This window comes from Euleptes europaea, chromosome 1, assembly GCF_029931775.1.
Source record: "Euleptes europaea isolate rEulEur1 chromosome 1, rEulEur1.hap1, whole genome shotgun sequence".
Taxonomy (NCBI): domain Eukaryota; kingdom Metazoa; phylum Chordata; class Lepidosauria; order Squamata; family Sphaerodactylidae; genus Euleptes; species Euleptes europaea.
Genome location: NC_079312.1, coordinates 97,038,750 through 97,053,226, shown reverse-complemented (window position 1 = coordinate 97,053,226; position 14,477 = coordinate 97,038,750). Strand labels below are relative to the sequence as shown.

General features: G+C 47.9%; 1 protein-coding gene across 1 annotated transcript in view; it reads right to left on the bottom strand.

The window, feature by feature from the left end:
* NDFIP1 (Nedd4 family interacting protein 1) overlaps nt 1-2,592 on the bottom strand; it is a 52,911-nt gene extending 50,319 nt beyond the window's left edge. Inside the window, exon 1 of the mRNA XM_056847786.1 lies at nt 2,551-2,592. Coding sequence (XP_056703764.1) covers nt 2,551-2,592 — 42 coding nt within the window. The remainder of the gene's footprint in view (nt 1-2,550) is intronic.
* Nucleotides 2,593-14,477: the final 11,885 nt, after the last annotated feature.

Genomic DNA, 14,477 nt, shown 5'->3' with positions numbered 1-14,477 from the left:
TTTAGGCAGCTCCCAAACCCCTTTGGCCCCGGGAACATCTCCTGGGATGCTGGCGGTCCTGAGCCACCTTTTAAGGTTAGTTACCCTGAACCAACTTTATCTCCATCATTAATCTAGTTAAATATATTTCATACATGGGAACTAAAAGTAACCCGCCTACAGAATTTTGATCAGATTGAGTAAGCATAGCTTTTAAAACAAGTGATAATGCATTATAGTACTGGTTGTCTTTATTGTGTACCCACACATGGTTATAATTATACCACAAATTTGTACCCAGAAATCTGGCTAACTAAGGCAATTGTCTCCCCACGTAGGTTTTTTGCCCAGCATAGTATTGCCATTTGTAAATTCCCATCCATTTATTCCACATATAGAGCCAAACTCTATATTTGAACTATATTTGGCCATTTGAACTCCCCAATCAAAAATTCTTTCCTCTTTCAGAGTTTGTGGCAGACTGACAATTCATTACAAATTATTCTAATATGATCAATTAGCCTTTCAGATTTTCTTCAAGAAATTATTATCAAATGACAGTTGTTGGGGGGGGGGGTTTTTAACTTATTTTACGTTTCAACTAAAGTAAAGGGAATAATAGGAAACGAATATGTAATGTTGCTAGACTAGCTGGTAAACACACACAATTACAGGAAGTCCAGTTTGTTCCATTTTGTATTACAGTGAGTGCATTTAAAGCTTCTCCTTCTAGATGCTGCTGTCCTGCAAGTTCCTAGTGGATAACATTTCAGCCTTGTAACCTTCCATTCAGAGATCCATTCACAAAATAAATTAAAAGGTGCACAATAACCCCATTTCAAAAATATCTTTACTATTCCTAATCATAAAAAAAAACATAGATAACGCCCCCAACCCCCATAATGAGTCTGGTTTAAAGTTCATATTTTTAAAACACTTTTAATAGTTGCAACAGGGGAATTAAAAAGGCAACAATCCAAGTTTTAAAATTATTAGATAATGAATTTTAATTGATTTAAAGAAAAAATATTCAGCACAGAAAAAGTTGAATACTCATGAAAAAATCTCCCTGTTCACAATCAAAACTCGTGCCCTCCCTCAATTTTCAATCAATGAGGGGATTTTATGAGCCATCCAGCTTAACACAATTGTCATACCACCATTCCTAGGCAACTTCCTAGCCATTCCAGAAGTACTGTAACATCTGACTGCATTTGTATTTTTAAGCCACTGTGGTTTTGCAGCCCTCCGCAAATTTTCATTTTCTGCTTAGTTTTGAAGTGTGACTTCAGTCACACTTTCTTAACTGTACCAATCTCATACGTCAGCACCTCCTCCACTGCCTTCTCTCCTAAAGTTACATCCTTGTATCCCTTTGATTTCCAGGCTACAAAACAGCCATTAAACCCTGTAGATGGTCAGATAAACAACCACACCGTCACAAGGATCCAGAAGGGACATGTGGATCCTTACCTGAAAAGGGAAATCCTTTGAAATCGATGGGTTAAGCCGGATGTTTCTGATTGCAATGTGAGGCCGCAACTCCATGCGCATTGCAATAGAAGAAAGCCCCTAACCAAACACAGCAGGCCTTACTTCTGAGTAACCGTGTACAGGACTGTGCTGTAAAGCAGGTAAGTGATCTGAAACATGTGAACCCTTCCAGACATATAACCGTATTAGTCTGTATCAGCAAAAATAGCGTTCTGGTAGGTTAAAGACCAAGAACAGTTTATTCCAGCGCACCAAAGTCTGCGCTAACATCAAAATCATGCCACAAGACCCCGTGTTTATTTAAACGTCAAAGAATGTCAGCAACCAAAGACATACTGTTAACATTTACATACTAATGCTTGTCTGAATTCACTCTCCTCTACTTAAAGACAGATGGATTCACATTCTAGCTCTATCTGAAGAAGTGAGCTGTGGCTCACGAAAGCTCCTACCCTGCCAGAAAATATTTTTGTGAGTCTTGAAGGTGCTACTGGACTCTGGCCCTTTTCTACGGCGACCCACTGTGAAGCAACCAAAGAAATAGGGACAACACTGGGATATTCGGAATTTAAACCCTTTCTTTCGTACATCTCCAAGGAAAGGAGTCCAATCCCTTCTTGCCCCCAACTCTCCATATGGGGGGCGGGGGGGGGACATGAAGGAAAGAGCTGTACAGTATTGAAAAGTAGAAAAGGGCCAGAGTCCAGTAGCACCTTCAAGACTCACAAAAATATTTTCCGGCAGGGGATGAACAGTACTGAAAAGAAGATCATTCGGCCTTTCCAGTGAGGGGTTGCGGGAGAGGGAGGCCGGCCTCCCCGGAACCGGGGAGGCGGGGGGGGGGCGGAGAGAGGCAAAACAAACAGCTGAAAATGTCCTTGTCCTTAAAATGAACAGGAGAGGTAACAAAAATAATGACTCTGCCGGATTAGGCCGAGAGGGAGGACCGGCTGAGCCTTCCTGTCCTGAATGTGGGTCACACACACCAACCAAAAACGCCTCCCCCCCCCTCTCCACCCGGTGCGGCCTAAACAGCCGCGGCGCTTGCGTGATCCGTCCCGCCGGGCCTCCGCTCACCTGCTGGTATCGGCCGCTGCTGGCCTCCGCCGCCGCCGCCATGGCCCTGGGCAGGAAGGGCGACAAGGAGCTCGGGAGGGAGCCGGGTAGTGCCGGGCGCAGCGGGCTGAGCGGGCGGGCGGGCGGGCGAAGGCCCCACTGGGCAGGGCTGGCGCGGTGGCTCCCTCCCCTCCGCTGGGGGGGGGCGGGCGGGCGGCCGGGCGGGGCGACGACGAAGGCGGCAGCCAGGCGGGCCGCTCGCAGCCCCCACCGATGCCACCTCAGGCTCTGCCGCTTCCCTCCTCCTCCTCCTCCCTCCTCCGCTGCCGCCGCCTCCCCGTCACACGCCGCCTCCTTCAGGCGGCCACTGCGGGGCTCCTCCTCGCTGTCGCCGACGCGGCGAGGCCTACGAGAGGGCGCCAGGCTGCTTTGCGGAGGCCAAATCCCTTGGGAAAGGGGCGAGCGGCTGCATCGTGGGGTCTCTGGCAAAAGAACCCCTCCTGAGGACACGAAAGCCGCCTTAGGAGAGTAGAAAAGGGCCAGGGTCCAGGAGCACCTTCAAGACTCACACAAATATTTTCTGGCAGGGTAGGAGCTTTCGGGAGCCGCAGCGTGAGCTGTGGCTGACGAAAGCTCATACCCGCCAGAAAATATACCCTCTCATACTTACCCTCTCATAGGCTCATACCCTACCCTACCCTACCCGGACAGATTTGTAACACCTTTGATCCTCCGTCAACAGTGGGCTGCTGCTGGTTGTGTATACTTTATCAAGTGCCACTTCAGGAGGAGGAGAGGCGCCACTATTGAGATTCTGGTGAGCAGAAGTTGGTATAGCAGTATGAGGAGGACAGGGAAGAAGGGATCCGCAGGTTGTGCCCATCAATTCTGCTTGTCCTCTCAGCCGAAGGAAACCTGGCAATCTTGTTGACCATCCATCAAGACTAAAAGTGCTGCTGCTAAATGCCACATCCGTTTAAAACAAAGCATTCCCTCATCCAGGATTGTATTGGGGTGTGTCACAGAGATCTGGGTTGGGGAATAGGGAGACATAGTCCCCTCCCAACTTTGCCCCCCAGGCTTCCTTATGCATTTACACATGAACACATGAAGCTGCCTTATACTGAATCAGATCCTTGGTCAGTATTGTCTACTCTGACCGGCAGCGGCTCTCCACAGTCTCAGGCAGAGGTCTTTCACATCACCTACTTGACTAGTCCCTTTAACTGGAGATGCTGGGGATTGAACCTGGGACCTTCTGCATGCCAAGCAGATGCTCTACCACTAAGCCACGGCCCCTCCCCATTTAGATATGACTTAGAATTACCACAGGAAAGCATTAACCTTCAGTGGGTTTTTCATGCTTTGCTGTTCCCTCTCCCCTCCTGTTTCCTTTCTCTTGGAGGGGCATAGCCTTTCCTCACTAGGTGGGCATGCCACGTTTCCAGACGTATCTATCTATATATCTATAATATTTCCAGATATATATAGATAGATACACACACACATCCCCAGCACAATCACTTAAAATTACAATTAATAAGACAATAAATAAGACAAAAATGTATTATACACCATATATTCTCATTTATTGAATTATTGGATTCCAAACAAGATTTCCATTCATTTTAGTGTCTCCTAATTTGCTTCTTTTTATGGCACTGAATGTTGGAAATTTGTAGGGAGAAAGATCTTGCAGGACTTCTGAAATCCATTTGTAGGGTTCCTGGGTTGATACCGGAAGGTGCAATTTGGCTTAGCTAACCAAAATGGATCAATAGAACATGTTCTGCTGCAACGACATGTTCTTCTACAACGACATAAAATCACAGTACATTCTCCCCATATTGTCATCCTTTCCTGGGAGAATGGAAGAAGCTAAAATTTCCCTTCTCTTAGCAGAGTCCTCTCGGGAGATAACCATTCAAGTAGCCAAATTCTGCCTCCGGTCTAGTGGGATTAGTAAATGGCTAACTGAAAACGTTTCCCAGTAGAAGATCTTTCCTCCTCTTCAAATCATCCTTCCAGAATCATCAACTTTTATTATTTTATTTTATTATTTTAACCTAACTTTGATTTTTACCTAGAGCTGATAGTGTATCGAAATAAAACTTGACTTGACTCTATAATATTTGTATTAATATTGAGAGAAAGGCATTATGGTCTTCTTTTTACATATTTTTGTTATGATCTGCTAGGTTTTATGTGAATAAACATTGGTCATTCAAAGTAGGCAAGTATCAGGCCACTTTGCTCTATAGTCCCTGCACGATTTAAGGTCTAGATGGGTTGTAATCTCTTTCCTCTTGGCAGAAGTTCAAGGAATCATGACCAACTGCTGGGGAAATGCACCAAAGCATATTTTCATTCCTTTTTAAGGTCCTGACAATCAGTCTACTTATCTTCTTGAAGTTTCCCCTGTTTTCTTCATCTAGTACAAAACATTGGATGTACTAGTTGCACATGTTTAACCCATCCTCACATTGAAATATGTAGGACTTAAAGGTGTTTTAGTTTTACTGGATCATACTGCAGGTATTTAGTGTGGACAATTATTGTAGAACATGGATCCAGCTAAAATTAAGCACTGTAAAGTTCCAATTATGTTATTGGATGGGTTCACAACTGAGTCTTATGCATGTTTACTCAGAAGCCCAATGAGTTCAGTAGGATTTACATCCAAATAAATGTGCACAGGATTACAGTCATAAGCACATGTTCATTGTTCAACTTACCCTATGAAGTCAGTGGGTGAAAAGATTCCCTTGATTGTATCAGACTCTAATGTGTAAAAATTAGTTTCATTATCGCTATTTATCCAAGACTGTTTTAGTTGGAAACATGGAAAGGAAAGAAGAAAACAGCCCATGCAGCCTTGGAAAGATCTTGGAAAGGCTGTCTGTACTCATTTGGTTTGTAAAATATGACTTGAATTATTTGAGAGCTGCATGTTGACAGGAAGAAAGTAAATTCCTTTGAAATGTGCTGTTGGAACAGAGTGTGACAAATACCATGGACTGCCAAAAGACAAGTAAGTGGGTTCTAGATCAAATCAAGCCTGAATCTCCCTAGAACCGTGTTGGCGAACCTACAGCACGCGTTCCAAGTCTGGCACGCGGAGCTCTTGCCCGCCGCCCAGCTGGGGGGCAGGGGCTTTGAACCGCGTGGCGCTGCTTGCAGGCAGCGCGGCGCGGTTCAAAGCCCGCCCCTTCCCTGGACTGCCCGCCGCCCAGCTGGGCAGTCCAGGGAAGGGGCGGGCTTTGAACCGCTCAGCGCGGCTTGCAGGCAGTGCCGCGCGGTTCAAAGCCCAAGGGACTGCCCAGCTGGGCGGCGGGGGCTTTGAACCGAGCCGCGCTGCCTGCCCCCCCACCGCCCCCCTCCCGAGTGATCCTGGCCCCAGAGAGGGCCAGGCTCGCTTTCCCCGCCGCCCCCCCTCTCCCGTGCGATCCTGGCCCTCTCTCGCTTTCCCCGCCGCCCCCCCTCTCCCGTGTGATCCTGGCCCCGGAGAAGGCCAGGCTCGCATTCCCCGCTGCCCCCCCTCTCCCAGGCACAGTCAGGCTGCCGCTTTCTTCTCCGCCCCCCCCCCATGCAGGCCAGGTCTACTAATTCGTTTCTATGCACATAGAAACCAATGGGTAGACCTGGTCTCCTTGGGGGAGGTCTCAGTCAGGAGGCCAGGTCTACTGCCATGCAAACCAATGGGTAGACCTGGCCTCCGTGGTGGGGAAAACCCATCTCCATCCGGAGGCCAGGTCTACCCATTGGTTTGCATGACAGTAGACCTGGCCTCCCGACTGAGACGACCCATGGAGGCCAAGTCTATCCATTGGTTTCTATAGAAACCAATGGGTAGACCTGGCCTCCGTGATGGGGGAAGCTTCCCAATGGGCTTCCCCCCACCCCCCACGGAGGCTACCTAACTTCAAAGCCCCCCCCCCCTTCTCTGGACTGCCCGCCGCCCAGCTGTTGGCACTTTGCGATAAATAAGTGGGTTTTGGGTTGCAGTTTGGGCACTCGGTCTCTAAAAGGTTCGCCATCACTGCCCTAGAAGCTAAAACAATTAAACTGAGGCTATTGTACTTTGGTCACATTATGAGAAGAGAAGACTCACTGGAAAAGACAATAATGCTAGGGAAAGTTTGAATGCAGCAGTAAAAGAGGAAGACCTAACATGAGATGAATTGACTCACTAAAGGAAACCAGTTTGCAAGACCTGAGCCAGGCTATTAACGATAGGACATTTTGGAGATAGTTAATTCATAGGGTCACCATGAGTCGGAAGCGACTTGACAGCATTTAGTACATACAAATGTTGTATAACCATGCCCAAAGCAAAAGGCAGCAGTAATGTGCTGTAAATCCATTAAAATGATTTTATGCCTGCTAATTAGCAACTTTTTATTACAAATGAGTTTCTGACTCAGTACTTGATGGAACAAAACAGCTGGGTGTTGCCTTTTGGAGCTCAAAGTTTCATTGAGGAATTAGACCAACAATCATCTTGCAGTTATGCGTGTCACATATTTTAAGGCAGCTTCCAGGGAACAATTTGCTTTTCCCTTCCTATTTCTGTGTTCAGCTGAACTGAGTTTTACATTTATTACTTGCTTAGCAAACTTCAAATACCTTGCTGAGTTAAGAAAGGCCTACATTTCTGGGCTTGACACGGCTCACTTTATATAATTTTCTTATTAGGTTACATCAGTCAATCCAAATAATTTGAATTTAATATGTGACCCCTCATAAAACATCATCAAAGACCTGAGTTCAATCCCGATGGAAGTTGGTTTCAGATAGCCGGCTCAAGGTTGACTCAGCTTTCCATCCTTCCGAGGTCGGTCAAATGAGTACCCAGCTTGCTGGGGGTAAAGGGAAGATGACTGGGGAAGGCACTGGCAAACCACCCCGTAAATAAAGTCTGCCTAGTAAACGTCGGGATGTGATGTCACCCCATGGGTCAGGAATGACCCGGTGCTTGCACAGGGGACCTTTACCTTTTTTTAAGGTTTTGTAGTTTGCATATTTATTTATTTTAATATGTCCACAGCCGCATCTCCTTTCATAAGGAAGTAATAGTAGCATCTTACTGTATTCCCCTCACTATGCCAATTAAAAATCAATTAACAGCATGACAATAGAAGGCGATACAGGGAGATTCAAGGATAAGCAAATGCCTTTGAAAATGAGTGGTATGTTGTGACTTAGGGCATAACCACACATTACATCTTTCCCCCAGGTACTCTGGGTCTCCGCAAGCAGCCATGTGTTACAAGTTCTGTGCTGGAAATTTAATTCCAGGTAGGGTTGCCAATTTCCAGGTGAGGCCTGGAACTACTGATGATCTCCAGACTACAGAGATCAGTCCCCCTGGAGGAAATGGATGCTTTGAAGGGCAGAGTCTATGGCATCACATCCCAGCTGAGTTCCCCCCTTCCTTTGGAGGGTGGGCTCTATACCCCACTGACGTCCCTCTCCTCCCCAGGTTCCACCCCCAAATTTTCACCCACACCTGGAGCTGGTGAACCTAATCCCAGGCATATGTGGGCCCAATTCAGGTCAAGAACAGGGTGTATAGAGAGAAGGGGGGGTCTTAGCCTTCCCTCTCGTACTGTTTCTGTGACCTGAAATGTCTCCAGGAGGGCTCTGTTTGCCCTGTGCTCCGTATGCACTGAGGGCTACAACTGAGTTTCCCCAGTGGAACAAACAGCACTTTCTGGGCCTTTTTCAGGTTAGGAAAACAGGGTCGGGCAGGCTTATCTGGCCTGTGTGTGCCAGGGATTAAGCTCCCAGCACAGAACTTGCAGTATGCATTCGATTACATGGAACCGGGGAGGACCCAGGGAAAATGTAGCATGTAGTCAGACCTTTAGTTTTTATGTAGACGATACGCGAGCTACTTCCTCTGACAGTCATTGCTGCAAGAAGCCAGTGCCGTATATCTGGCTACCAATTCTTATGCAGCCTGTGTCTGTCTTCAGTTCGTGTCATCACTTTCTGAGGACTTGCCAGGTTGTCATAGCAACAACATACAAAGGCAGAGTCCAGACTGGTTATCCACAGTCTAGAAGTTCAGCTTGATTACCGGCATGGGACTACTGACTGTGCAAGATTACTGAAACTGCACATATGCTTCAGCCATGTAAGCTTTAAAAAAAAAACATCTACGGGTCCTGCCTAGTTATGGTGATAAAGACTGGACAAGCTCACCAGGTTTTCAGCAGGTCATACCATCTCGTAAGTCTGATTCAGCCAGAAGAAACTATTGTGATCAACGTAGTCTAGCATAAGAGCCAAACAACATGACTGGCAGTTGGAAGGGAGACCACCAAGGAAGACTCTGCAGAGGAAGGCAATGGCAAACCACCTCTGTTTCTCATTTGCCTTGAAACCCCCTTGCTGGAGTCATCATAAGTCCCCTGTCACTTGACGACACTTTACACACACAACAACATGACTGGCAGCCCTGAGCAAGGTATCTCGCATCTTTGAATTCCCCCTATGGTTGCTGCCTTTTGTGATTTGCCCTACTTATGTGACTTTCCTGACCTGGATGGCCCAGGCTAGCCTGACCTTGTCAGATCTCAGAAGCTAAGCAGGGTCAGCCCTGGTTAGTATTTGGATGGGAGACCTCCAAGGAAGTCCAGGGTTACTGTGCAGAGGAAAAAGGTAAAGGTCCCCTGGGCAAGCACCAGGTCATTCCTGACCCATGGGGTGACATCACATCCTGACGTTTCCAAGGCAGACTTTGTTTGCGGGGTGGTTGACCAGTGCCTTCCCCAGTCATCTTCCCTTTACCCCCAGCAAGCTGGGTATTCATTTGACCGACCTCGGAAGAATGGAAGGCTGAGTCAACCTTGAGCCGGCTACCTGAAACCGACTTCCGGCGGGATCGAACTCAGGTCGTGAGCAGAGCTTTAGACTGCAGTACTGCAGCTTAACACTCTGCGCCACGGGGCTCCTACTATACAGAGGAAGGCACTGGCAAACCACCTGTTAATCTCTTGCCTTGAAAACCCCATTAGGGGTCACCATAAGTCGGCTGCGACTTGACGGCACTTTATACACACATGTGACTTTAACAGTAGCCTGACATGGAAAAGTAAAGCAAGTGATGGAAAAGTGAACCACACTTTAAACAGAGGCCTCTAATAAAGTGTATCTTGGCACCAATGATGCTCCTTTCCTCTTTAAATCACTCCAGCACTAAAATTCTGGTCTCCAATCACTCTCCAAGGATTAATGTACAGTATCACCTAAACCAATTAATAAACTGGACCATGCTTTAAGCCCTCAGTAAGCGGTTTCTAAAGGCAAGAGCCAAATGCCCATATTTGCCTGAGACCCTGGAGAACTGCTGCCAGTCTGAGTAGATAATACTGACTTTGATGGACCAAGGATCTGATTCAGTATAAGCCAGCTTCATCCACTCCATGGCAATTTCATTAGTTCTGAGCATGGAAAAGAGTGGTGGAGTGGGCACTGAGGTGGAATGCGCTGAGCTGAACCTTGAGGTCATGCATGCCAACACACGGCCACCTTCATGCCCTGGATAACTGCAAAACAGATTAATGCTAGAATGTGGAGGATCTAAGCTTTCATCTGGTATAAAGGACTAGCCTGACTGGCTGTAGAAAAGTTCTTGAACAGATATTTGCATTGTGTACCAGGAAAGGATCCTGAAGTGCTGTGAAGAGCAACTTGTATTGTGCTGGGGTTTCAGTGTCAAGTTTGTCCCAAGGCCTCAGACCCTGCACCAGTGTTGGGGATTCCTCCTAGGCCTTGAGAGGCATGCCTTTTATCCCTAGCTTATTGTACCTGTTGACCAGCTGACCTTTCTCTTTGGGGCCTACTGCTCCTGTCCCTTGGTCTCTGTGGCCTGTCTTTGGGCTTCTGGGGCTATGCCTCTGCCGGTTCAGGGTCTGCCCCCTCTGTGCTCATGCCCTTTGGGGATCCTAGCATCCAAGCTTACCAAAGCCTAGGGTTGCCAGGTCCCTCTTGGAAACCGGCGGGAGATTTTGGGGGTGGAGCCTGAGGAAGGCGGGGTTTGGGGAGGAACTTCAATGCCATAGAGTCCAATTGCCAAAGCGGCTATTTTTCTCCAGGTGAACTGATCTCTATTGGCTGGAGAGCAATTGAATTAGCAGATCTCCTGCTACTACCTGGCAGTTGGCAACCCTACCAGAGCCCCAGTAGCCCCCGGAGTCCATTCTTTGGCCTCCCTCTGCAGAACTTCCATTGCCTTGCCTGGCATCTGCTTCCCTGCAGCCCTTCCCCCCCATCCCCTGCCAGAGGCCAGGGGGGACTTGGCAACCCTACCCATCCGACCATTACCCAGACTTCTGTGACCTTGTTGGTCTGCTACGGCTGCAGCTGTGGTTCTAGCAGATCCCTTCCTGGCCCCCTCCAGCCAGCCCCCCTGTGGCCTGTGAAAGCCCAGGCAGCAGCGGCTGGCCCTGGCCCTTGGTGGCAATGGCGCACCACCTCCAGTACAGCTGGGCCACGGAAAGTGCGTCTGGACAGCCTGGTCAGCTAGTTAGAAAGAAGTCAGAGAGCTGGATTTGTGTGAGTGACCGGATATGGTCCATTTGTGAACATGTGTGAAAATGAATGCAGGAAAGAAAATGGAAATCACTCTTAAAAAATGAATCATTGGCCTTTTATGCATGGGTTGTTTCTGTGGTGATCACCCCCAACCACTTTGGGGCTTCGTTTTCATTATGCACGTCTTTCCTGAGCCCCAACCTTAGAAGTCACTTTGCTCTCTCCAGATGTTTTCTGGATGCCACCAGAAACAGCATCCAGAAAACGTGGGAAAAAACACTTGTGAAACTGTATGAGAAGAAATACCTTGTGCTATGCCTTGTGCACACAAAAAAGATTGGATGGATACAATCACTTTCACGGGTTAGTGCAAGAAAGCAGCAAGGAATAATTTTAGTGTTTCTGCTTGTATAAGAACTGTTGCGCCTATGGAATTCTTCTGTGGGATCCAATACGTTATCTTTTAAAATAACAACTGCACCTTCTTAACTGGATATAAGACCATCTAGAATTTTTTTTAAAAATGTTCCAGTTGCTAGGTGGGCACACATCTGATACCACTACAGCAAAGATACTAACACCTTAAATATGAAGAGTACGCCATCAACTTTCAACTCTGCTGCTAGTATAATTTCAATGCAATACTAAACAGAATCCTACAGGATTTTTAGGACTGATAGCAGTGTTGCCTTTTTTTTTTAAATGGCCAATGCTTGCCCGTTTAACAAAGCAGAAGAACAAGGTGCCGTGAAGTCACAACCGACTCCTAGCAAGAGACAAAGGCCATTGATGCACGGGAGGTTTTGCCTTGGATTCGCTGCTCTCTACCTGCACATTTCCCCCATCCAAATTCTTTAAACTCAAAACTGTAGGGTTTGGACCATTCGGGTGGGGGAAAGGGTGCCTCTACACCAGTGGTTCCCAACCTTTTTTTGACCAGGGACCACTAGGACCTTTTAGTCCGGTGCAGGGACCCCAAGGTTCAAAATAAAAATTCCGAGAATTTAAAAATAAACTTTAATCATAACTGTTAGTTAAACATTAAACTCAGAATAATATTTGAATATATATATTTTTATAATAGAGAACTTTTAATTGAAAATATTAATTTATCAAGGGTTTATAACTTTCTTTCGCGGACCTTAATTTAGTTCTCGCGGACCCCTGGTTGGGAACCAGTGCTCTAAAGAGCAGCAAGTCCCACGCAAAACTTTCCGTGCATAAAGGGCCGAACAGAGGCTGTTTGTCATCGGCTTCCTTTGCAGTAGCCGACCCTGCTCAGCTGCCAAGCTCGGGCTCAGCTGGCCCGTTCAGGCTGCTTCACAAAACAGAGCTGCAGTGCATTGCCGGAAGGAAGTAATGGCAAGGAGGGCTTCGGTTTCCCGCTCCTCGAAGCAGCTGAGCGCTCGGCCTTAGGGCGGGCGGAGGAAAAGGGCGGGTCGCTTGCTCAGCTCTTCGGATTAAAAACAACAACGTGTCCCTTCGCCGCTCATGTGACCGCGAGACCGCGGCCGCGCGCCCCCCCCCCGGCGGCGGATCGTCTGAAGCTGCTGCACGGCGGTGGGTTCCGCGCGGGTCCTTGGGGCTGAGGCAAGAGTTGGGCGACGGGGGGTTGTGCCCGGGCGCCTCTCTGGGCTTCCTCCACGGAAGGGAGAACCGCTCGCTGGAGCAGTGTGAGCTTGAATCTTGAGCTTGCCGTTGTTGGCCATTGAGGCGCGGGAGGTCTGGCCTTGGATCTGCCGCTCTCTACACGCACCTTTCCCCCACCCGGATTCTCCCAAACTCTGCGCGGGGGCTGATGGTCGAGTTCTGGGAAATCGGATGGGGGAAAGGGGCACCTGGAGAGCGGCAACCCCGAGGCAAAACCTCCCGTGCGCAAAGGGCCGTTGTCAAAGGGTCGCTCGCAGAGAACATTTGCTTCGTTTGGCATGCGTGGAATGGGTCGCTCTCTCTTCCATGGGTTCTGCAACTTCCCTTTCCTGTTTTTCCACCAAATATATATATTTTTAGGGGGAGGGGCTCGTATCCCCGTCGAATCTAAATGGTGGTGTTCCCATCGTGGGCTTCCATGAGGAGTGTCAGGGAGCACGTTCAAGGCCATTTCACCTCCCTGCTTGGAATTGAGGTGGCTAGAGAAACCAAAAGTGGGTTTTTCTGCCTTTTTCGCTCGTGCGCAGAAGGGTGGAGTGCGTCTGCCTGATCTGTGCTAGTGGTGTTTGTTAGACTTGGTAGGTGACTGTTTCTGAAAAGCAGAGTGCAGAGATGTGCTGCTGACTGCATCTGTTGCCTTAAAGGAGCTTTGGGGTCGGGATGTACTAAAACGAATGACAGGCTAGCCCATTAGATCTTAAATGGGCTGTGCAGCCTCTCCCATCGTTTCTAATGGGCTAGCCTGGCATTCGTTTTAGCACATCCCCTTGTAGTCTGCTGTTTTCTTTTCCGTGCACTGGAGGTGCACTCGGGGTGCACTCGTTGCTGCCCCCAAGTCAGCCTGGGGCTATAGCGCATAGGGCTGGAAAAACCCTCATCCCTACATGTGGTGTTCACTGGGTAGCCGTGGGCTGGATTGAGAGAGTAGCAATTTGCCCATCTCCTGGGATGATTAAGTGGGGTGAACCCCATGCATGCTGGGTTTGTTGGGGGGGGGGAGGATGCATAGAAAGAAGAGATGTGGGAGAAATGAGTCTGCTTCATAGCGACTTCAGGCAGGTAGTTCTTGACTGATTTTTCCCCCCTGCATTGTGAGAAGTTATATGCAAGTTACTAGTGTGCTGGGTTCAAAAATTGCTGTGCCTTTCTCAAAGGTGCTCCTTTCTTACCCCTGCCTCCAATTTCTTTTTGTGTTTCCTGGTTTCAGAAGGTTGTTGTACCGCCCTGTCATGTTTAGAAGACATATGCCCCCAAAGTGACAACCAGATTGTCAGTAAACAGCAGCCCCCCCCCCCTCCAATTATTTCAAGGTGCTTACCCATTGGAAGGGAAGGAGCCCTTCGTCTTACAGGCAGATCTGCTTGCAAATAAGCACGCTGCCTGCTTCACAAAATGCCTGCCTACAAGTGGGTTTTTTTTTTCTGGTGAGAGATCCAGGCCTCTGTTGCAGGTAAGAAACTTGTAATACTGTGATATCCCTCATAATACAGGGACAGAAATGGACTTTCAAATTGAAAAGCCTTATGGTATATTTGTTCTGGGGATCATGACCTTATAGAGTGATATGCTTAGTGGTGAAGAATTATGTCAGCTTTCTGCAAAGCATGCTTTAAAATGCTTGTTTCAGTGGTGTCTGAAGTAGGATTCCATACATCTTGCCAATAGTGAAATCGGTGAGCTCTGGACGTTGTCGAGGGTTCATAAATCTTCCCACAGGTGAGAGCTGCATATCACAAGAAAAAAAGGGGGGAGGGAAG